This window comes from Pygocentrus nattereri, chromosome 14 (assembly GCF_015220715.1).
Source record: "Pygocentrus nattereri isolate fPygNat1 chromosome 14, fPygNat1.pri, whole genome shotgun sequence".
Classification (NCBI taxonomy): domain Eukaryota; kingdom Metazoa; phylum Chordata; class Actinopteri; order Characiformes; family Serrasalmidae; genus Pygocentrus; species Pygocentrus nattereri.
The window spans coordinates 28,608,485-28,634,090 of record NC_051224.1 but is presented as its reverse complement, the minus strand read 5'-3'; the positions used below and the strand labels follow the sequence as shown (position 1 = coordinate 28,634,090).

Below are 25,606 nucleotides of genomic sequence, written 5' to 3'. Positions count from 1 at the left end.
TAAGGTGACAACAATATAGAAAGAAAGCATTTCTCTGGATAAGCCATTTACAAGTGATGCTATATTTATCTCAGGATAACTTGAGAAACTAGGGTATTCCCTCATCAGGGAGTTGTGGCCAGCTGAACTGGTGTTCATTTTTTTTATTTCTTACGTTTCACTTTTTTTGCATTTTTTATGCAATACTCACTGTAGAGAGAAAGAAAAGGAAAGTAAGATGAAGAGTATGCCTAATATGTAAAAAATTCTAGATACTCTTACCCTCAGGCTCTGCTCATATGTACACAGAATGTCTGATATCAGCAGTAAGCTATGTTGGCTACAGTTGTTGAGCTTTTGTCAGTAGCTTCTTGATTGGCTAACCGCACATCTGTGTGCATTGAAATGCTTCTAACCCACCAAAGACTGTCAGAGCCAGAAAAAGTATCAGGTTTTGAGCAAAGTTGGTGAAGAGCCAGTTTTCCACGTACAGCATTAGGCTTGGCTAGGGCTTGGGTTCGTTTTCTAATTGAGTGATTTAGTGTAGTAGATTTGTTTTTATTTGAAGAGTTGTGCCTGTATAAATCTGTATACTTTTAAAAAAGCAAAACTCTGTAAAATAACATCTTTGATAATCCATTGTTAGTGTATGTGAGCAGGTTCCAGTCAAGTTTGTGTCTGAAAGATAGCAGTATGGGTTGTGTCTCAAAATTACAGGTATGAATCAGGTTCAGGCTTGAATTTCATAAACGTGCAGACCTCTGGTGTGTATGCATTGCCGCGCAACTAGTTTATCAGTCCAATGGGAAACATACTTTTCTACCTGGTTAACTGAACACTGTGAAAATGCGAGCCTTTCAGAGATAGGTATAGTCAATCTATGCTCTTTTTTTTGAGAATGAGAATGTGTATCCCATTTTCCTTGTGGCCCCATTTTGAAAATTGCCTGACCCTTCACATGACACTGAAACATCGGTCTACGGTTGGTTACTTCGCATGTCTGTCAAATGACCCTTTCTTGCGAAAGTAAGTGCTTCTTGGCTACACTAAGCTAAGAAATACTGAAGCACATGCTGAGGATAATTAGAATAGTCTGGCTTTTGAGACTACACAAGGGAACAAACAAGTTGAAAAGCACTTTAGCTTCGAGAAAGCAGTGTCTTGTAATAAAGACCTGACCTGAACTTCCTTAAGATCCTGACCTGGGCTTATTTGCTAGTCTGCTCTTATGTGTTTTTGTGCACACTCCAAGCAAATAAACTTATATCATGAATGGCACGTTGGCATGACCCATCACCTTTAGAGGCTGATAACACGAATGTCTGCTTTCACAGCTATGTGGTCCCTGCGGCGCAGTATTGAGCTGTGGCTGAATCTGCAAGGATTTTGCCTTTGCCTGCCTTCAACCTGTTTATTTTGTTTTAGATTGTCTGAGACAAATTGTGTTATTGAGAAAAAGGTAAGGAACTGATTAAGTACATATTGGAGAATGGCAGCAGAAAGGTGTTTTCACATTGTCTTTTTTATTTTTGAAAAGTATTGGTGCACTATAAAGGAAATAAAGAACAAAATGGGTGCTTTGTTTTTTGTTTTGTTTTTTTTTCTCAGGTCTATTTCTTCACTTTTTTTCCTATTCTGCATCTGTGCTATACAAAAGAAAAAAAAAAAACAAAAACTATAGCCTATATAAACTATATGCAATTGGAGGAGGGGAGATTGAGGAAGGAAGAACCGCTTTCTATAAGAGAAAATGACACACAAAAGCAAGTCAGTTAGTTGATCTGCAAATGGAAAACAAGGACAAGTTTCATGTACATTAAAGGGAATGGAATGTGCCCTGATTAGAAGAGGAGCATGAGTGAGGGATGGAAGAGAATGAAAGCAAAATGAAATGCAGGTTGCATGAAAGAAATAGAAAGAGCAGAAGTAGTGCATTGTGGTGCAGGTCATTAGGCTAGATTACTCAGAGTAATCAAGCCAAATCCCCCCAGCTTCCCTTACAGACCTGTGCAGGACAGGAAATAAACTCCCTTTAATCATGGCACAGATCAGTTTAATTAGGCCTGTTCTGGCACAAGGCTCTATTAAAGACAACAACTAAAATCTCCCTCAAAGCTCAAAGGGGAAATGCAAAAGGAATGATGTGCTAAGCCATTGAAGAAAGCAGGCTAGTACTGGCCAAGTAGTTTTGACAGCAAGTTTCAGGATTAAGAGGGATGCGACTGGAAAAGTCATGAATAAAGTAGGATAGTTACACAGGAGGAAAAATATGAACCTGCACCAAGTCCCAAATATCTGAGGCCTACACTCTCCTACTCTTTCCGCCATAGAGCTTGCAAGGGAAGGAGCAAGCAGGAGCAAAGGGTGATCGTTCCCATATGTGCATATAGACACCTGATATTTCTCCCAGCGGGTGGATCAGCATTCTCTGTCAGTGACACAGATGTGCTTGCCGTCTGTTTAACGTCCACACGAAACACACAAAATGAAGTGCAGCAAGGTGGCATTATGGGCCCTCTTGCATTTCCATTGGAAGCTTAAGCTTGCTATCTTAACTTGGGTGCTGGACAGACGCTGACTGTGGTGTTTTTGGATTTTTTTTTCTTGGAATTTTGCTCCAGTCTCTCTTTCATTATGTTTATATCCCAGATACTTTTGGGTCTTTGTACAAGAGCCCTCTAGAGGTTTCCTTTTACTTCATTGCCATACCTGCCTTTTCTTTGATCTTAGTTCAGTTATTTTCTTTCTCTGTCTCTCACAAGGATCAAATATGATTTAGCAAATCAAAAGAATTTCATCTGAAGAGAAATTCTATTTGATTTAGTTTTCTTACACAACTTTTGTGTGTACAGTATAAGGCATGGGGGCCCTGATGTCTAGCAGTTTGAGGGTGTACTCACGTCCTTCATGGGAAAGAGTATGTATTTGGGAGAGAGCCAAGCTGAGTGATAGATTACCCTCTCACATTCTCCTTCCCTGTCTCTCTTTGTCTCTATATACCTTTCTACCACAGCGGCACATGTACTGCTGATGAACACTGATGACATCATCATCATCATCAAAAGTCTGCATCTGCCTTACATCCATACACTCTGATCACCAGTGGAGTGACCTCACCTTTTCCCGCTGTCAAATCTATGGAACACTGTAGAAGGCTTGAGAGTTATAACATTCTTAGGCCTGAGAGTTATAACATTGGCAGGGTCTGTGTTTCCTTCACTGAATCACAAAATAATACTCTTACATAGAAATCTCTTTAGTGAAGATGTGTTTGTATTCACAGGCAAACACATCTCCCTCAACAATCAGGCAAAAGTCGTTGTTAAGGAGGATGAGGTATTTTTATATAAAGAAACTTGAGTGAAATGTTTGTATCTTCCATCTCCTCACCTTCTGTACTTCCCCACTAAGCGTAGGCAGAGCCAGCCGTAAACACAAGGAGAGTTATTAGGGAACGAGGAAGCATTGTCAATAACCCTGATGTATTTTTCATTTTCAATTACAAATTCATTTGTTGCTTAGGGATTTCAGACTGGCCAGTCTAGAGAAATGGGGAAAAAGTAGGAGAGAATTTCTAAGGCGATGGCTCCAGCACTGAAGAGAGAGTGAGTCAGTATTGTTTATGATTCTCCAGTGATAGCTGCTTTTTAGCCTCCTGTTGGTGTGCTAGTTGCTCAGACTGATGCGCTGGCGTCATTGTAACCACTGAGCCACCAGAGAGATAGAGAGGGAGAGAGGGGAGACAAACAAACAAGATTGAAGAGAGATTGTTAAGGAAGACTTGTGTTAGATGGTGACTTCTTACGCATTTTTACAGGAGAATCTAGCCACAGTGAAGACATAGGAATGAGAGACTGGGGACCTCTGCCTAGTCTGTTTTGTTCCTTGTTTGGCTTTTGCTCTCCTTTTCTAGTCTGATCTATTAGTCTTTTGGGGCCACTCACTCAGCATATGACCGCCCTCACAGCTGGCCAGTCACCTCCACAACACGGACCAAAATACCTGTTGCTGACATCCCATGCTGCATTCTGCAGATTCCCTGTGCTTTGAATCATAGTTATGAGGTTTATTCCGGATGTACAAGATTGTGAAGCTGCGCTCTGTATTTGGACACATGCTTATGTATCTCGTGCTCCAAGGAAATTTTTGGTTCTCTTCCAACCAATGGACTTGTGTGTGGATTGTGCACGGTGCTTCATCATGTTTACTGTAGTCTCAAATTTCACGCAGACACAACAAAAGCAAATGAGTTTCAAACACAGTTTGTGACTGTAATTGTACTTTCTTAGCAAATGTTGCAACATTGAACAAGCTTTACAGAACAAAAATTTGAAATCTCTCATTCAACTTAAAGAGAAATTGTGGCATTGAGTTTCAAATGTTAGGCTACTGAGTTATGATGAGTTATGAACCACCTGATTATGTGGTTGGATACCATACCAGTAAAATGCACACTAATTAGAGCATGACAGATATATCTGCTGGCCAATAATATTAATATTGATGAGCCGTGTTTTATGGACATCGAATAACGTTGTGGATAATTACCATCTTTTTTGATCACATCACCGGTATACAAACTCGTGATCTCCAGATGATAAGATAAAACCAGGAGACGTGATCACCAGTGAAGTGACTGGGATATATGAACCAGTGGAGAGACTGGATATATAAGCGTTCTACAGCATTTAATAGATTTAACAGTGAGAGGAGATGAGATCACTCCACTGGTGATCGGGTGGAAAATCATTCCAGGTTTTAAAAGGTCATTGAATTGGCAAAACCATTCCAGTTTTTAAAGGGCCACTTGCTCTAATTTCGAGAGCAATGCAAGCTGGTAAAAATGAGAAAAACAGAACATCTTTAGTAGAAACCAAATCACACCCCAGTGCTACAATATTATTTAAGAAGTGTGCCAATTAAGAAATGACAATCATATCTGATTGTGAACAGTTTTTATTCAAACTGTTGAAGTATGAAATATAAAACATAAGTCTAAATTTATGTCAGCCCATATTATTGGTTATCAGAATTTTTAGCCCTTATAATCACAAACATTTTATATTTGTCTAGCCCTAACACTAATGTTAGCTCAGTTACATGACAAACCATGACATCTGACATATCTACAGTGTGACCTTTCAATCACATACAAAATAAATATGATTTGAATTACTGACTCCTTTAAATTTAGGTATTATTTAATAATAATAATAATAATAATATATTTAATTTAAAAGCGCCTTTCTCAACACTCGAGGACAGTGTACAAAATGTAGGGTTTATATATATATAAAAAAAAAACATCAACAGAGAGCATAGGCTATTTTGAACAGGTGAGTTTTAAGACTGGATTTGAAAAGAGGAAAAGAGTCAATGTTACGGATGTCAGGTGGGAGGGAGTTCCAGAGTTTGGGAGCAGAGCGGCTGAAAGCTCTGCTCCCCATGGTACTCAGACGAGCAGAAGGTACGCAGATATATAAATACACAGACCGGGTTATATTACTAATGTGAGAGCGGAAAGATAGACAGTTATCTAAAATAACACCTAAGCTCTTAATTTGCAAAAAAGCTGTGTGCTACAGTTTCTCATTAGGTTGAATGAGGTGTTCTACAGAGCTTATAAAACCCCACAACAGTAGATTTAAATGATTGCATTTGTAGACATTGCAAGGATAGGTAATTTGGAGATAGCCTGTTGAAGTTCTAATATGATATTCTTACCAGTAATTGGTACATTTACTCCTGATTAGTAAGGTTGGTTGAATCACTTGATTAGTAAGGTTGGTTGAATGACTTGGCCAGAGAGAATCACTGAACCTGATTTAAGTGTGTGTGGTGTGACTGCTGCAGAGAGAGGGAGAGGACAGATAAGATTCCATTCTTTTGAAATCAATACTTTTAACTGCTTCCAAGGCCCAATGTCCGCATCCCCACCCAAACTCCCTGTAGACACTGAATAAACCAAATCTTTCACTTCTAGTTCCTTCCCATCAGCCTTCAACTATCCAGCTCAATGTTCTTTCTCTGAATGAATGGAACATAATTTTTCAATGAAATAATTTTGCTGAAAAAACATTTGTTTCTTGTGTACCTGTATGTGAGGGAGAGAGAGAGAGACCTCAGAGCAGACCTTGGCTCCTCTCAGTTTGCAAAAATCTCTGTGTGGTGATTAAAATTGAAAAAAGAACACAGTATGTGTTTTTAAATGTGCCTGCTTCACTGAATTTTTCTAACTGCTTAGAAAATAATGTAGGGGAGAGATAGACTAAGCCTGTGGAAATTGGCTTCTGATTAGTCTCTGAAAGATTGTGATAGGACACAAATGTTTCTCTGTCTGTATGTCAGTATCTCTCCTTAAATATTTTTTAGTCTCTTTGGCTGTGTTTTTCTCTGTTCTCTACACATCTCAAGGGAGGAAACTCTGCATTTGGTGATGGGTTACATACATCAGGCAGTCATTGACTGCAAATGACTTGAATCCAAATATTAAAAATGATCCTTATATTTATAATTGTTAGTTTGTCCTATTACTTTTGGGCCTGTGAAAATTCAGTAACTATGTAAAAATGACTGAGAAACTCTGCATTGTGAAGTCAAGGGTAAATGCGATATGCATTTTGTAGTGTGAGGGGGTACTTCAAAAATCGCATCACAGGACCTGTGGTTGTTTGACACTACAAATTGCTTCCAAGCAAACAGCATGCTCATACAACACAGTGCAGCATTCGGGACACATTAATACACATACAGATCTCTGAATGCGATTGCATTTTCAAACAATAACAGCAAAAGATGGAAAGTAAATAAAATATATTCATATACAAATGAGAATTCACAGGGGTTGAGGGGAATAAGTTGGCTCATAGCTTATACCAAATTCTGAATGTTTTCCATCACCCATCCTCATATTTCCATTTAGGTCGACAAGTATGATCTTAAGTGCTTCAGTTCATACTAAAGGTTTCAGTATTGGTACTGGTAACTGTACAGAAAATGTGATATTTTGCCATCTCTAAAAATATTATTTTTAAGCCTGTGTTGATAAAGTCCATTAATCAGTATTCTTCCTGAATGCTGAGTAATGTCATGTAAACCAGGCACAACTTGTTTTAATTGGGCTTATTTCCTTATTTCTGCTTTTAAAATTTACATGAAAGGGAGCCAGACACAGTGGTGAAAATTGTAACCATGGTTCCAGAAAGGAAATGTACTGTTTTAGTTTTTATGTCTTTTGAACTGCTCTTTCTAACAATACATAGCAACCATAAATGGTATATTACTGCTAGAACTAGAACTGAAAATCAAAAGTGCTGTGTGACACAAATATCACTATCTATAACTATAAGTAATGATTTTCTTAACTCTTCCCACCTCTCTCTCTTTGTCTGTTTCTCCTTGTCTCTCTTTCTTTGTCTTTCTTTCATACACGCTCTCCCTTCTATTTGTATGCTCTCTGTTTCAGTATCCTCATTCTTGCTTTCCTATTTGTTCTGCATTAACATTTGATGAATCACTCACTGGGCTCTGAGACTTGTGTAAGAGGAAAGTGTGAGTGAAGAAAGTTTCCATGCATATGTTCAAGCTGTATACATTTGCATCACTGGACAAAAATAAGGCCTGTGTCTCTACTCTTTAACTTCAAAAATTTCAGCCGGACAGCACAATTGGATCCCCTGTTATTTGGGTTTCTTCTCTCTTTTTCTTTTTCCATTTCCAGGAGTATGTTAACTCTCTCTGAAGTGTCAGTTGCAGTAGACCAGCTTGTGCTTATTATCTACCGTGGCCGCTGTGTCACCCCCTTCCCCCACCCCCTTCACCCACCAGAGCAAGTTCAGCAACAGCACACATAAAAATGACAGACGTAATTTGGGGAGACGGGGCTGGTAACCCTATGTTCTCTGGAAACACTGTTGATTCTGCTTAACCCTGGGTCCTCTTGGGCCTCACTGTGTCCCAGGCAGCATATACCCAGACTCAGGCATTCACCTCTGGTTTGGCAAGCTAGTCGGCACTGTGGAATTCTGGACACTTCCCGGCATTGAACCTTCTGCTCCTTCAGTAGCTCCACTTTCTGTTCACACGTACATCTCATGGTGTAGAATGTGCCCAGTCATCATCGCTCAGTAGGGCCAGATGTGATAGTTGTCCTGTATCCAGTTATGGCCACAAATATGAAAAAGCACACGTCGTAATGCTAGGAAAGCAGAAGGTGGAAAATGGATTCAATTTACTGTCTTTTTTCTTCATTTTGGTTTTATTTCATGGCCCCTAGAGCTCGTTGACATCCTTTGGAGGAGTTTTTGCAGTTAGATTGTTTTGGTAGATGGACAGATGGATTGTTTTGACAGGATGAATGATCCATAGGCCTAGCTCCTCAATTTCAGCTGGCACAGGTTTACAGTACTGGATGCAATATGGTTATACACAACAGACTACTCTTTGAGTCCCTTCTTTGTAGCTTTGCAGAAGTGAGAGGTCTGTTTGCTTTGCTTGCAGTGCTTGTGGATTTATCAACATTGCATTGTGGTATTGACCCATATGATATAAAAACTCTGGGGTATATTTAATACATTTGTTCTTTGTTGGCTATCACAGCTCAGGAAAATGATATAAACCCTTTGGGCACAGTTTGGTTTAGTCACAGTTTGGAGTAGAATAAAATTCATTGACTTTTTGGTTGGCTTGTGGACTGCTGAAAATGCAAGCAAAAGTTATAGTAGGAACGCACTGAAATGACTGTGGACTGATTCCAATATCTGATGTTATCCATGTTCATATCTGCTGATGCAGATTCCAATATATAAACATGTATAAAACATAGAAATTGAGACTATGACTACCTAGATTAACAACATGGAGAAATATAACATTTATTTCTGGAGGGTTACAAATGCACTAAAATTATTAAAATTAATGAAAAGCAAACATAGTATAGCTGCACACTGTCACTTTCTGGAGTGCAAATATGTACATCATTAAATATCATTTTGAAAAACTGGTGAAATCCAAACATCGGTCTGATGACATTCAGTAATTTGTAAAGCGATTATCTACTGGTACCGATATGAATATGATATACCATTGTGCATCCCTGAATAAAATGTACCTAAGTGACTTCTAATTATAAACTGAATGATATTTGCCTGGCTTAGTGAATTTTTAATGTATCAGCCAATATTTGGAGTAGTTTTTGACATTTGTTTAGTGGGCTGAAGACATTCATGTAAAAGAGTGTGCAAGCGAATTGCTTTGTGTTTCAAGTCATGACATTTCACTGATTATTTTTTTTAATTGATGAGGCACATTTTGACCAATTTTCAATATCAGTTCATGAAAGCATATGTGAGGGTGAGAGCTCATGAAAGCGTATACATTTACATTTACAACATTTGGCTGATGCTCTTATCCAGAGCGACTTAAATTTGATCAATTTTACACAGGTAGGCCAAGGTGGTGTTAGAAGTCTTGCCCAAGGACTCTTATTGGTATAATGTAGGGCACTTGCCCTGGTGGGGGATTGAACCCCAGTCTACAGTGTAGAAGGCAGAGGTGTTAACCACTACACTATCCCAACCCCGTATATGGTTAAGTACAGAGGAGAAGGGAGAAAATGGGCTTTGGCTAGGTCTCAATCATAATACACAAACAGATATAGTTATGTAAGCCAAAAAACAGCAGCGCAAAGGAACGTTTAGCCACAAGGGGTTGCTTTTTCAGGTGAGCTCATGAGGTCACAATAACAATGGAGCTAACCAGTTCAGCAGTTGATATAATGACATATGGGCTTCCACCTGAGATTTTTTCTCTTAAGTAGATATGTTGATGTAACATGTTAAAGTAAAACTGAGGAGAGAGAAATCTTTTCATTGTCATTGATTCTAGCAAAGCCAGCTGTAGTAGTTTGCCAAGGTACCCTTGCTCTACATTATACTGTTGAGACCAGGAATTAAAGGATGTCTCAAACTTTGGAGAGATGTGAGAACCTTTATCTGATCAGCCATTTCTATCCATACATACCGCACAGCTGTACCTATGTTGTAGTATAATGTAATGTAATATACTTACTTAATTGCAAAATGTGAGCAAAACTATGGTCAGTTCCTAAAGAAGGTCACTTCTGTCCTGATTCTCAAGTGAGCTTTTCAGAGATTTTCTTTTAGGACATCACAAATAATTTGGCATCAAACCTACTTTTCTTATCATAAATTACTGTTGAAATTAAGACAAAATTTCATGCATAATTTGCAGGTTAGTATGAGTTGAGAATCAGGTATTACTTCAACGGATGAACGAAACCTGGAGTCTCAGTCATTGTTTAAATATGTTTGACCTCCCAGTAGGAATGTATTATTCCTACGCGCACACACACACACACACACACACACACATTCTTTCCTTTAGAAGTATACTAACATTCCCTCCAAATGTATCACTAGCAGTCAAGCATACTTTTCCCAGTGTCCTAACATTGTTGTTTTGACATTGAAACTATGGCGACATTGTTTTAGGGGTATGCTGATGATGTCAGAGTAATTGAGCTGTCTTTTGAGGACTGAGATAACACTGTGTATCAGCAAAAACAAATCCCCTTCTTGTCACAGGCATGTCCTGACCAGTCACAAAAAAAACTCATATTTCTCCTTCAGCAGTTACTTTTTGTCAGTTAATTAATCATCAGTATCCTTTTGAATTCTGCCACACGTGACCTGTGTTTTATCATTCTTTGGAGGCAATCACTTATCTCATTCTTTAAAGAGTGTATGTGCTTATATGCGTATTTCATTTTCATTCCCCTCCACAGTGTGTTCAAGGCCTTCAGACCAACAAGGACTCCCGCATTCTGTGGGTCAAAGATGATTACATTCTTGCTACAGGATTCAACCAGGTACCCAAACTCACATTTGACATCCTCATATATGCCTATGTAGCGTGTAGATGTTTATGGTGATTCAGAATATGCATATATACAAAGTATGGTATGTAAGTAATTGGACAGTGACAATTTTAGCTGTGACAGTTGTATTTACATCTATATTTGTTGATCAATTTAGGGGCCTGGCACATACATAATGTTATACAACCCCAATTCCAATGAAGTTGGGACGTTGTGTAAAACATAAATAAAAACAAAATACAATGATTTGCAAATCCTTTTCAACCTATATTCAACTGAATACACTACAAAGATATTTATACATACAAAGATATTTAATGTTCAAATGGATAAACTTCATTGTTTTTTGCAAATATTCACTATTTTGAATTTGATGCCTGAATTTTGATTTCCTTTTAACAACACTAAATAAGCGTTTGGAAACTTTGGAGGACACTAATTGTTGAAGCTTTGTAGGTGGAATTCTTTCCCATTCTTGTTTGATGTACAACTTCAGTTGCTCCACAGGCCTCTGTTGTCGTATTTTGCTCTTCATAATAAACCACACATTTTCAATGGGAGACAGGTCTGGACTGCAGGCAGGTCAGTGTAGTACCTGCACTCTTTTACTACGAAGCCACGCTGTTGTAACACGTGCAGAATGTGGCTTGGCATTGTCTTGCTGGAATAATCAGGGACGTCCCTGAAAAAGACACTGCTTGGATGGCAGCATATGTTGCTCCAAAACCTGTATGTACCTTTCAGCATTAATGGCGCCTTCACAGATGTGCAAGTTACCCATGCCATGGGCACTAACACACCCCAAACCATCAGAGATGCTGGCTTTTGAACTTTGCGCTGATAGTGATCCGGACAGTCTTTTTCCTCTTTGGCCCGGAGGACACAACGTCCATGATTTCCAAAAACAATTTGAAATGTGGACTTGTCAGACCACAGGACACTTTTCCACTTTGCGTCAGACCATCTTAGATGAGCCCAGGCCCAGAGAAGCCGGCGGCATTTCTGGGTGTTGATATATGGCTTTCGCTTTGCATGGCAGAGTTTTAACTTGCACTTGTAGATGGAGCGACGAACTGTGTTCACTGACAGTGGTTTTCTGACGTGTTCCTGAGCCCATGTGATAATATCCGTTACAGAATGATGTCGTTTTTAATGCAGTGCCATCTGAGGGATTGAAGGTCACAGGCATTCAGTGTTGGTTTTTTGCCTTGCTGCTTACTTGCAGAGATTTCTCCAGATTCTCTGAATCTTTTGGTGATATTATGGACTGTAGATGATGAAATGCACATTGAGAAATGTTGTTCTTAAACTGTTGGAATATTTGCTCACGCAGTTGTTCACAAAGTGGTGAACCTCGCCCCATCCTTGCTTGTGAATGACTGAGCCTTTCAGGGATGCTCCCTTTATACCCAATCATGACACTCTCCTGTTTCCAATTAACCTGTTCACCTGTGGAATGTTCCAAACAGCTGTTTTTTGAGCATTCCTCAACTTTTCCAGTCTTTTGTTGCTCCTGTCCCAACTTCTTTGGAACGTGGTGCAGGCATCAAAATCAAAATGAGTGAATATTTGCAAAAAACAATAAAGTTTATCCATTTGATCATTAAATATTTTGTCTTTGTAATGTTTTCAATTGAATATAGGTTGAAAAGGATTTGCAAATCATCGTATTCTGTTTTTATTTATGTTTTACACAACATGCCACACTTCATTAGAATTGGGGTTGTACATAGTCACACCTTTTTAAGTGACCGTTAAATGCTTCAAAGAAATGAATATTTTCATTATACTTTTTTTAAATATCTTTTTTATATTTTTTATATCAGTTTTATATCTTTTTTATATCTTATCTATATGCACAGGTGAGCTTAACAATAGCAAACAACCTGGCAGGCCCTAGAGGACTACAGTAGGGGATAACTGGAGAGTAGTTTCAGCCATGAAGAAAAACAATTAAACAGGATGTAGACACAGATGTGAGACTACCATGTAAAAAAAAAAGAATATACCAGCATGATCTGAAAGGCTTAGAAGGTGTAAAACATTAAGCCTCAAGAACAGAAAGGTATATTAAAGTACATTAATAGCTTGTGGTGTTCTGCAAAAAAAAGGATGATGTATCAGACAGGCAATAAAAGAAACTCAAAAGCATAACACTTTATCTGTGGAATATATACAAAAGCATACCAATTTATCTGATTGCCAGTGGCAGCAGCAGGATGATTTCTGAAGTGTATTGAATCCTTTGATCAAATCTGACACTTTGTTTTCCTGTACTGTTTGGCATTGACAGCTTAAACTCAAGCTGTACCCCATGGCTGTTGTCAGCGCTTGGGGTTTGGGTGCCATGTCTCATACCTCCTCTCATTAGTATGTTTTAGTATATTAGACCGTGATAGTTTTTCAGCATTAGCCTTAATAAGCAAATAACTGCATGTTTTAGTATTTATTGTCCCATTTTTGCCTAAATAACAGCTTCCATTCTTTTTAGGAGACTCACTTTCAAGCTCATTCAAGAAGTGCAAAACTAAGCTGCTATGTAGTGCTCCACAAATCTTTTTTTTTTAGCTATTAAGAGAGACTATGAACTATGAACTCTACACTATAGTAATACATTTTGATACAATTATCAGTCTGTATAACGATAATAGGACATTTAAGAGGAGTTACCTGTTTAGAAAAATGTGTTTTTGAGTATATAAGTCTTGAATGGAATCAATGATTTTATCTGCTGCAACGTAAATGACACCTCAGTCAGTATACCTAGAATAGCAGAACAGTGGCAACAATAAAATTTCCCAACTGCATGTGGGGTTACTGTAAGTGATCTTGCTGAAATGTATGTTTGTGTGTGTTCAGCACCGTCAGCAGGAGGTGAGGCTGTGGGACAGCAGGAAGCTGAACTCTTCTGTCAGCTCTGTGTCTTTAGGCACCTCCAATGGGTGAGTCCTGCATACAGAAAATAATGCTCCACTGTGCATGTGTTCACAGTAAAGTTTGAGCACACTTGAAGGAATGAAGGTCTTTCGTATTCTTGAAGACTCAAGAATCTGATGATCTAAAGGTTTCAATGCTTAAAAGAACTGTGCAGTAGTCAGTGACCACCATTCTCTCATTTAATTTTGATTTGTGCATTCATTTGTGGAGACTCACCTTCAGTTTTTCGAAGAAATCTACAGGGTAATTTTTCTGCTTCTCATGATCCAAGTAATTTCAAATGCTTTCAGTAATGTTGAGGTCTGGGCTCTGAGAAGGCTAATCCATTGTTTTTAGAACACCAGCAGCTTCTTGATTAGCAGCCTTTTCTCATTAGGGGCTTCTTGATAGCCGCATGCTTTCAGATCCATAGTGTTGGGTTGTGTTCATACAGTAGAAAGATGGACAGAAACATTTAGATTACTTAAAATTTGAAGCAAGAGTGGAGCGTGTCCTATTTCATCTAAAGATGAAAGTGCTGCTTATCTAACGGGGAAAATTATGGTAGTCTAACAGGCACCGTTGTTAGGTGTCTCAATTTCTCCATATCTTGTAATCATTTTCTGAACTGCAGCTTTTTTTTAAATTCCTATTTTTTTACTTGTTTTCCCCTTGCTTATGCAAGTGAATACCTTATAATATGTCTTGAAAAATGAATTATTTGTGCATAATGGCCTCTGACTTTTGCTTAGTACTGTATGAATTAATTTTCCAAAACTTTATTATTCCAAAAAGTTATTTTTTTTAAATGCCCAATAAGCAGTTTTTTTTAGCAGCTAACAAGTCTGTTGGGAAAGCATTGCACAAAGCAGCATTAATGCAAAAAATGGCTTTTTTTAAAAAAAAGTTGATACTCTATGTGTGTGTGTATGTGTGTGCATGTGTTTGCCAATATGTGCAATGAAGGCTTTCTTTTGTGAGCTATGTGAATGTACATGCATGTCAAAGACAGGGTGAGACAGGGTGAGGACAGGGTGAGACAAGTGAGGACCACAAGGACCATCCATGTTGCTCCTTCATAAATTTATGAGGATGGTCAGTTGGTCAATTGGGCTCTGTCTGTCTGTCTGTTTTTTCTTTCATTTTTTTGCTGCATTCTTTTTCTGCATTGGTTTGCAGTGTTTTTTCCTCACTGTCTTCATTCAGGGCAGATTTTAAAAAATTTTCTGGTGCCATATGGCAGACAGCTTAAGCCTCTGACAGATACTATAAGCACACATATACCCATGTACAGTAGGAGCACCATGAGCACTGGCTGTATTTTTGAGTGAAACAGAGAGAGAGAGAGAGAGAGAGAGAGAGAGAAATGAAATGTGGTGTTTATACAGCACTGTTGTGGTACAGCTATGGCAGTAGCCCGATGTTTCTATTCCTGAAGACAGCAGGCTGGCGTGTGCCACCAACTGAGGCTCCACTCAACCGTCAAAGTGTGTGAGGAATGGCAGGGAGCAGAGGTTTCTGGGGGAGGCATGGAGAAACATAGGGAAAGGCTTGACACGGACAGTTGAAAAATGTGTGTTTACGTAAAAGTGCTCCGAATGGCCATTTCTGGCTGCCTACCAACCAATGTTGGTAGGGTTGGGGGGGGGGGGGGTGGTGGCTAGTGTTAATACCAAAATGAACTGACTGATGTTTTCAGTGTCTGTGTACATGCTGGCAAAATGTTGCAGCAGAACTAAGCAATTAGCATGACTGACGGCTAAAAATGGACTAAGCGGTATGTACTTTGCTTGTCACAAAGCTTGTTCCTGTACTGTAGCTGTAGGATGAGGAATGTTGCAGTGCGTGCAGCCTGATTGTGTGTGGACTTCAGTTGCTAAGGTTACATTGAAGAATGTTGCATGGCCGTGCTAATTCATAAATCAGAAGAGCTGTAGAATCTGTTGACAAGCTGCCTGACCTTCTGGTCCTGTGATATCGCCACATTAACACCACAGCTCCCAGTTGATACCGTTGACTTAACTGATGTGAGCTGGGCTTTTTTAATTAGTCAGATTTGCTACATTTCCAAATTAGTGCACTTGAGTAGATCTGTCAAGTCATGTTGTCATCCTGCAGTCAGTGTCATGCCCATTGTAGGAACTTTCTGTGGTAAAAGAAAAAAAGTTTCCAAAATCAATGCATTTTGTTCTCTGTACATTTTCTCCCTAAATGTCACTGGATCATCTGAATTATAAGATCATTAAAGAGTTCAAATGTGAATAATGCTGCATGCAAACTAACACTGCTGCATGTTAAATTAAGATTAAGTGACCCTTATTAGTCCCACAACGGGGAAATTTCACCTCCGCATTTAACCCATCCGTGAAGTGAAACACCACATACACATTAGTGAGCACACACACACACTAGGGGGCAGTGAGCACACTTGCCCGGTGCGGTGGGCAGCCCTATCCACGGCGCCCGGGGAGCAGTTGGGGGTTAGGTGTCTTGCTCAAGGACACCTCAGTCATGTACTGTCGGCTGTGGGGATCGAACCGGCGACCTTCCGGTCACGAGGCTGGATCCCTAACCTCCAGCCCATGACTGCCCCATATTTTCACAAATTGACATATGTGATGATTTTTGACAATCATTGTTCATATGGATACGAAACCAAATGCAGAATGACATACAACTATAGAGGTTTATTCATGTGCACTAATGTAGAAGTGAATTTGACCAATGGTAATTATGAATCAGTGACCCTGATATTTTTAATTTGAAAAGTTAGGGAATAGGGGAATTTGATATCATGTATTATGAGTGGTCCCCTATTGTGGCATGATTAGTCAGTCCAAGCTGATTCTGAACAATTAAAGAGAGTAAATCCTTTCTCATCTGCTTTCATTGGTTTTGCTTAGCCCCTTAGGTCCCAGACTTATTACATACTAAGGCTTGTTATTTAGTAGCCACAGGGACTTCAGTGCAAACTGGCTGAATTATTCTTAAATTGTAGAAGTATGTAATAAAATTTTGGACCTGCTGGCCATTTAATGGGATGTACTCATTGAGTACTCATTGTACTCATTGTAAGCTCATTGCTCTATTTGTATAGATTCAACGTAATAAAAGTGTGTACATCATTTTGCAAATGTATCACATTTGCCATCAGCTAACTCTTTACAAATTCACTGTTTTCAAGCAGAAAGATGCAAACTTAAGTAACTTATGATGTGACAAGGCTTGTAACATTAGCTAAAGTGTCAGAGGATTGGCAGTGTCTGTTTGAATTAAAGACTTTAGATCAACTGCCTTTTAGGTGTGAAACTCAAGCCATGTGTTATCTACTATGGGTTTTTGTGGGGTTTCGTATAGTGCAGTACAGTAATAGTATCATTAGTTTACTAAATAACTTGACTGGCGATGTTCGCTAGAAGACTTACATTGAAATATATCAATAAAAAAAACTACTCTGAAATATGCCAATAACTGAGTGAAATATGCTGGTAGCTGAGTTGAATATGCCAATTGCTGAGTAAAGTATTGCCATTAATAGCATTTAACCTCCTGTGGCTGAGCAGAATATCCATTTGTTAGCTGTATAACTGAATTTCAAGGAATAGGTACTTATACACTAGCTAGGAAAAAAAAAGAACAAAAGTTTGTGTATGAAAGAATACATAGCATACCCAAATCATTGCTCCACTCATTGTTTGTGAGTTTGTATGTATCCACACCATCAATAAGGCTAGTTTTATCCATATCTTATGGTACATCCCCATTTCATCTGATTTGCTTTTAAAACATGACAAGCCTGAATAAGCCAAATTAAAGCAGCAATCCATTTTAATATTGTGTGCTCATATCAATATGTTATTTTTTACTGAAGCTATGCATTTTCAATGCAGACAGTCTAACAGCACTTCCAGTTTGGGGCTCTAGCAGGGAAAGCATGGCTAATATTTACACATACACATAATATGCCAACAGCCTCTTTGTTATTCTCTTGGCCCATTTTGAAAAAAAGCTTTGGCATATGTGATCTTATGGGTCATCTGATCTGTACTGATTAGTGTGAGATGCATTTGCCATCAGTAGACTTGAATGTCTGTTTCTTCTCAGAAGAACTGCCTCAAACCAACGTCCCAAGATTGGGGTCAATTGTCTTTAAAATCCTTGCTCATACACAAGGTCACTCCAGTTCCAGATGTGAGGTCAGATTAAAAATCCTGGCAAAGACAGAGTGGGGTTTGCTGCCTGTGAACAACATCCCAAAACTGGTTTGTACTTATCTTAGGTCACTTTGTCATTTCTCTTCTACTTTTACTCTCTATCTTTCTCACTTCTTCCTTCCTTTATCTTTTCTATTTTCACCCTCTATAATCTCTGAACAAGTCAACAGCCAGTAAAAATTAGAATCAGAAGAAAAATTAGAGGGAAATGTAATCACCACTTCCCCTTTAAAAAAACAAAACAAAACATAAACTCGATGCTTTCAGGCCAGCTATTCTCTAAACAGTAGTACTGGTAACCAGCCAGAGGAGATAATTTCCTTAAAGTACACCCTGCTTCCTGCTCCAAGATCTCAACCCAGTTCTTTGGCACAGCTCACCTCAGAAAGCACTAGCTCAGCAGATTGCTTCACGGACACGGGCCAACCAGTCTTTCGGTATACCACACTTTGGATCAAATCAAACTAATGGTTGGCTTTATTGAGTCCCTTGTACTGTAGATGGATTATTGTGCAACAATACTTTAGTGATTGAGTATGCAGCCATTTAGTGCCTCTATTGTCACCTGTATTTTCTGGAAGTGTATAATAATGACATAAGGATGGAGTCTTAATAACATTATCAACAATGAGGTCTGGGAGCAGCAGAAAGTTTTACATGTTGGAGAGCAGCCACATACCTCAGGCACACGCAAATGAGCACAGGCCACAATCACCCACCCCCTTGCTGCTTTTACACTTCTTGCCAGAGCATTATTATAGGAATTATCCCTCTCCTGCTCTGTTTGCTTTAGTTAATATCTGAGTTTGTCTGTTTTGTGTTGAGGTTTGTTTTGCAACAGACAGCATTGTAGCACTGTATGGTTAATCTGATATGAGTTGGTTTTGGAGGCAGAAATTTTATGAATTATGTTGTTTTTTACCCATAACTGAACAGTGACTAAGGCTGTTATGAATCATACACTGTGCAAACAAAGCTTCCAGAAAACATAGATTAAGTGATAGCAACAGAGCTGCTTGTCCAGATTACATCAGACATTTGTTGGGATTGTTTAACTTGTTAAAACACGGTGTTAAAACACTCCGTACACAACTTCAGTGCATGGCGGTCATGCTGTCGAAGTTGGAAGTGGGGGACAGCAGGAAATGTTTGTTATGCAGAGCTTGCTAGAGGGGCATGCAGAGGGTGGACTCAAACTTAAATATTAGGGAGAATGGATGGTTAAGATTGTTTTTGGAATGATGGCATGACTATTATACTCATTTTCCATTTTGAGCAGATTTTTAATTATAATGAACTTAATTGGATCTTCTGGCGCAGTTGCAATCAGAGGACTTTACAATTTGACTCAGTTGCATCCAGCTTTTTGAATCAGTGCAGCCACGCCATACCAATTAGCCCTGTTTCCTGCCTCTGTCTTGATACCAGAGCCTTCCTGTACTCAACCATAGGGGTTCGACCCTCCTCTTTACCCCTCAGGGGAGTTAGAGACAGGACGCATTGGCTTAATCGCACTTCGGGAATTTGTGGTTGTGCACATGCTCTATATTAGGCTGTAAATGGGCCTTTGGAGGATGGGTAGCCTGAAAGGGTCGTTTAATGTGGATGCAGCGTGACTAAACTGTAAACTCAGCAGGCAAGCTCACGTTTCACCTTAATAATTGACTGCAGTCACCAAAAATATTCCTGAATTTATCGTATGCACATAACATTCTTAACCAAATGCTCCATGTAATTTTCTTCTGGAACTCTTTCCAAAATGGAAAGCTTCTAAATGTTTTAAAATGGCTCCAACTCAACAAATGCTGAATCAGCAAGAGCCCCTGGAGGGCTGACCTGACTGTTTTTCTAACCAGAGACACAGACGACATTGTAATAACCCCATGAAGTGGCTACCTCTTAGAGGCCAAGCCAACTCTCTGTTTAAAGGCAGTGGAAAGTGAGCTGGAATTTAGGTGCTGGTTGGTAATGTGCCACTGACCACAGCGCCACAGGTCTGTTGAATTAGCATGAGTTCCTCTTTTTTTTCAGGACCAGGCTTGGGTGTGTTTTTTTCCCTTTTTGAGCTGACTGTGTGGTTTTGCATAGGTTTTGGGCTGGACCTAAGCTCGGCCATCCAGCGTAACCGACCCAAACCCTCTTTAATCAGTCGGATTGAAAGACTCCTGCTAATAATGGCTCCTCTCTTCCTAACCCAGATCCACCTCTTTTCCACTCAGAGTCCAAATCAAACCCAGATGGGGGGTCTTTCTACTGAAGTAGGGGCAGCTGTTCTGAGTACAAGCTCACAGGAGTAAAGGGGGTAAAAAACGTTAGGTTTATGTTTGGTGTGTGTCAAGTCGGTGGTACAGTAGTCCCATTTTTCTTCCATTGATATTCTTTTTTTCTGTCAGCCAGTTCCTTTGGAAGTCTTTTCTGCAGAACTTGCGCAGAGGAGCATGTTGTGGTTGGTTCAGACCGCGGCCACTGAGGGCAGAGCAGGTCAGGTCAGGATCCATATCCAGGTAGTGAGGTAAAATGGCTGTGGCTTCACCCAAAGAAGTGCTGCTTTGTCTGGTCCAGACTTGCTGGCAAGATTAGAGTATTGAAACTGTTAAACATTTTGGGTGTATTTAGGCTTCCAGTTTGGGAATCAAGGGCAAAAGGAGGTGAAGTGAATGGCATCTCTAAAAAGCTCTTCATTTTTAAGAGTTAATAGCAGAACAGGTTTACAGCATAAAGGTGGAAAATAGTAGACCACTCATTTTTTTCTTCCCTTCTTTCTCTATTATTCTCTCTCTTAATCACTCCCCAACTTTTTTAGTGCTCTAGTTTCAGCTTTTTTTTTCCAGAGTTTGAGTAATCTCCCCTCACTCCAACCACCACCCATGTCTGCGTCATCAGCCTGATGACCCTACCTCAGCTCACAACAGGAGCTCAGCTCCAACACAAAGACCCTGGTATTCCAATTAAGCTGCGCTCAAGGAAGTCTAATGGAGATTTCTCACCTATTCAGACAGACAGATGTGGAAATATTTGACAGCTGGCAGGGAATATCTCCAATAATTCCCATGCCGTTTTCAGTTTCATCCCACAGGTATTTGCACGGCGTCTTTGGGATAAAACCCTTTTTGTATGAACTTGCCACAGATAAAAATAATGTGTGGTTCTAATTAGGACTTCATGAGCTTAAAGTTGGATAACCTTCAGCTGAACAGTTGTTACACTCTAGAAGTGCCTATTAATTATTAATGGTTCATTTTGTACAGCTTTTTCATATTAGTGTGTCCTATTTTGAACTGTTCATTAATCTGCATGATAGCAGCATTGCATTTCTCATTTACTGTTGCACAATTGATAGCCATACTATACACAACCTCTTCCAGAAGTTTAAATAGCCAGGTGTGTAACAGATATGTGTTGTGATAATTGCTCAGTATCATCCCATTTCCAGAGGATTATGTCTCTTCTGCTTTTCTCTGTGTCTGAGTATTCAGTAGCTGTTCAGAACAGGAGAATGACTCTGACCAGAATTTAAGTGAAAACATTCTAACCGTTATTTATAACATGTGGGTACAATGCTGCATGTACAATCCTCCAAACCATGACTGTATTAATAGAGGGGAGGAATGGAGATAAACGAAGATGATATGCACTTGGAGAGCTTAATGCCTTCATTCTCTTCTTTTCCTAATCTGAAGATCTACTAGTGTATTTGTGCTGCCCCTCTCATTCTTAAGCCATAGAGTCTGTGGCTTGGAGCTTCTGGTTTTAAATGAAGTCTTGCGACTGAGGCCATTTGTTGAATGGCAGCCCGTGCCCCATAGCCACATAAATGTGTGTTTCCCATTAGGCTACTCTTTCCTGCACAGCCTGGCCTCTAGTGGCCCACTTAATACAGCTAGCATATCAACATACCTATATACAGTGGGTTGCAAAAGTATTCATACCCCTTGAACTTTTCCATATTTTGTCACATTACAACCACAAACATAAATATATTTCACTGGAATTTAATGTGAAAGACCAACACAAAGTGGTATACAATTGTGAAGTGGAAAGAAAATTATACATGAATCAAAACATTTTTTACAAATAAAAAACTAATAAGTGCGACGTGCAAAAGTATTCAGCCCCCTTTTCCCTGAGTGCAACCAATTGCATTCAGAAGTTGCCTGATGACTGCTAATGACTCAAAAGGGTCCACCTGTGTGTAATCTAATCTCAGTACAAATACAGCTGCTCCGTGACGGCCTCAGATGTTGGTTAAGAGAATATTGGGGAGCAAACAGCATCATGAAGTCCAAAGAACACACCAGACAGGTTAGGAATATGGTTTTGGAGAAGTTTAAAGCAGGCTTAGGTTATAAAAAGATTTCCCAAGCTTTGAACATCTCACGGAGCACTGTTCAATCCATCATCCGGAAATGGAAAGAGTATGGCACCACAGTAAACCTGCCAAGACAAGGCCGTCCACCTAAACTTACAGGCCGAACAAGGAGATCACTGATCAGAGAGGCAGCCAAGAGGCCCATGGTGACTCTGGATGAAATGCAGAGAGCCACAGCTCAGGTGGGGGAAACTGTCCACAGGACAACAATTAGTCGTGCACTACACAAATGTGGTCTTTATGGAAGAGTGGCAAGGAGAAAGCCATTGTTAAAAGAAAACCATAAGAAGTCCCGTTTGCAGTTTGCCAGAAGCCATGTTGAGGACACAGCAAACATGTGGAAGAAGCTGCTTTGGTCAGACGAGACCAAAATAGAACTTTTTGGCCACAATGCAAAATGCTATGCGTGGCGGAGAAATAACACTGCACATCACTCTGAAAACACCATCCCCACTGTCAAATATGGTGGTGGCAGCATCATGCTCTGGGGGTGCTTCTCTTCAGCAGGGACCGGGAAGTTGGTCAAAGTTGATGGGAAGATGGATGGAGCCAAATACAGGGCAATCTTGGAAGAAAACCTGTTGGAGTCAGCAAAAGATTTGAGACTGGGGCGGAGGTTCACCTTCCAGCAGGACAACGACCCTAAACATAAAGCCAGAGCTACAATGGAGTGGTTTAAAAAAAAGAATATTCATGTGTTAGAATGGCCCAGTCAGAGTCCAGACCTAAACCCAATTGAGAATTTGTGGCAAGATCTCAAAACTGCTGTTCACAAACGCTCTCCATCCAATCTGACTGAGCTTGAGCTGTTTTGCAAGGAGGAATGGGCAAGAATTTCAGTCACTAGATGTGCAAAGCTGGTGGAGACATACCCTAAAAGACTTGCAGCTGTAATTGCAGCAAAAGGTGGCTCCACAAAGTATTGATTCAGGGGGGCTGAATACTTTTGCACGTCGCACTTATTAGTTTTTTATTTGTAAAAAATGTTTTGATTCATGTATAATTTTCTTTCCACTTCACAATTGTATACCACTTTGTGTTGGTCTTTCACATTAAATTCCAGTGAAATATATTTATGTTTGTGGTTGTAATGTGACAAAATATGGAAAAGTTCAAGGGGTATGAATACTTTTGCAACCCACTGTATACAGACATATACACTGTTGTTAACTCCTTTTTCTATGAATTGCTAGTGTTGTAAAGCTTAAATTTCACCTCAGTTTGGTTCAGTTTAATATATAAGGCAATAATTTGACATTTGGTAGGATTTCAAAAGTAGCTGTAATGCAATGCAACACCATTCATTCATTTATGGAATTGTGCTGCAATGAAGAGTCTATTATGATTACTATTATCTGCTGAATTTCAGGCCACAATACACTGGGGGAAAAGACATCGCAAAGTGCCTTAACAGCAAAACTGTTACACTCTGACAGAAATCCAGACGCTAGCAGATAAGAGATCAGACGATTTATTCGTCTACTTATCGACAAAGGTAACAAAAAGGGGCAAAACGCTAAAGAGTAGTCCTAGTTCAGTCCAAAAATCTAAACAAACTATCCAAGTAAGCAGCAAAAGTACCAAAGAGGGAAAGGCAATAGACGTAGTCTAAAACACGAAATCAAACGGTCAAAATCATGATTAGACAACAAGGAGAAAACACTCAGTAGGTTTCAGAATGAAAACAATACCACGCACTGACTGATTGTCAGAGCCAGGCTTAAATGCCCTGCTCTAATGAGGCACAGGTGACAATCAAAAGTCTGGAGATTGTGAGCGCAGATAGGTGCGCAAGTCTGAGTCCGGAGTCACAGGATCTCCCAGGGAGTTCTGGGAGTTGGAGTTCACTTGACGAGCTGAATGCGTGACAAAAACAACAGTGCCATCATATACAGTATCTCACAAAAGTGAGTACACCCCTCAAATTTCTGCAAATATTTTATTATATCTTTTCATGGGACAACTATACATGAACTATAGAAATGAAACATAAATATATGTTATGTTTATGTGGATATAACATAAAGTAGTCATTTTCATCTTGTATAGCAGTATCGATTTACTGTCCTCTGAAAATAACGCAACACAAGTGAATACACCTCACAGTAAACATGTGCAAACTGTGCTCAAAGTGTCAATATTGTATGATCACCATTATTATTTAGCACTGCTTTAACTCTCTTGGGCATGGACTTCTCCAGATCTGCACAGGTTGCTACTGGAATCCTCTTCCACTCCTCCATGATGACATCACAGAGCTGGTGGATATTAGACACCTTGTGCTCCTCCTTCTTCCACTTGAGGATCCCCTAAAGGTGCTCAATTGGGTTTAGGTCTGAAGTCATACTTGACAAATCCATCACCTTTACCTTCAACAAGGCAGTTGTCATATTGGAGGTGTGTTTGGGGTCATTATTGTGTTGAAAAACTGCCATACAGTGTAGTTTCTGAAGGGAGGTGATCATGCTCTCCTGCAGAATGTCACAGTACATGTTGGAATTCATGTTTCCCTCAATGAACCGCAGCTCCACAGTGCTGGCAGCACTCATGCATCCCCAGATCATAATTCTACCACCACCATGCTTGACTATAGGCAAGTGACAGTCTTGGTGCTCCTCAGCAGGTTGTCAGCACACATGCTGGACACCATCTGAACCAAACAAGTTTATCTTGGTCTTGTCAGCGGACGTGGTTTCAGTAATCCTTGTTCTTGGACTGCTTGTCTTCAGCAAACTGTTTCTTGTGCATCAGCTTCAAAAGCGTCCTTCTGGGACGACGGCCTCGTAGACCGAGTTGATGCATTGTGCGGCATATGGTTTGAGCACTGACTGGCTGACCTCCCTCTTCTTCAACCTCTGCAGCAATGCTGGCAGCACTCATGCATCTGTTTTTTGAAGCCAGCCTCTGGATATGACGCTGAACACACCTGTTCCAAATGGAACCCGTCCTGGAAAACCACTGTATGACCTTGGCCACAGCGCTATAGCTCAGTTTCAGGGTGTTCGCAATCTTCTTATAGCCTAGGCCATCTTTGTGGAGAGCAGCAATTCTATTTCTCACATCCTTCTTTGCCATGAGATGCCATGTTGAATATCCAGTGGCCAGTATAAGAGAATTGTACCCAAAAGACCAAATTTAACAGCCTTGCTCCCCATTTACACTTGGAACCTTGTAACAGTGACAAGTCACATGACACCAGGGAGGGACACGATACAATTGGGCACAATTTGG

At 39.8% G+C, this 25,606-nt stretch overlaps 1 protein-coding gene across 1 annotated transcript in view; it reads left to right on the top strand.

The window, feature by feature from the left end:
* Nucleotides 1-25,606, top strand: part of coro7 (coronin 7) — a 164,819-nt gene that overhangs the window by 50,502 nt on the left and 88,711 nt on the right. Inside the window, exons 8-9 of the mRNA XM_017705429.2 lie at nt 10,784-10,867; nt 13,736-13,818. Coding sequence (XP_017560918.1) covers nt 10,784-10,867; nt 13,736-13,818 — 167 coding nt within the window. The remainder of the gene's footprint in view (nt 1-10,783; nt 10,868-13,735; nt 13,819-25,606) is intronic.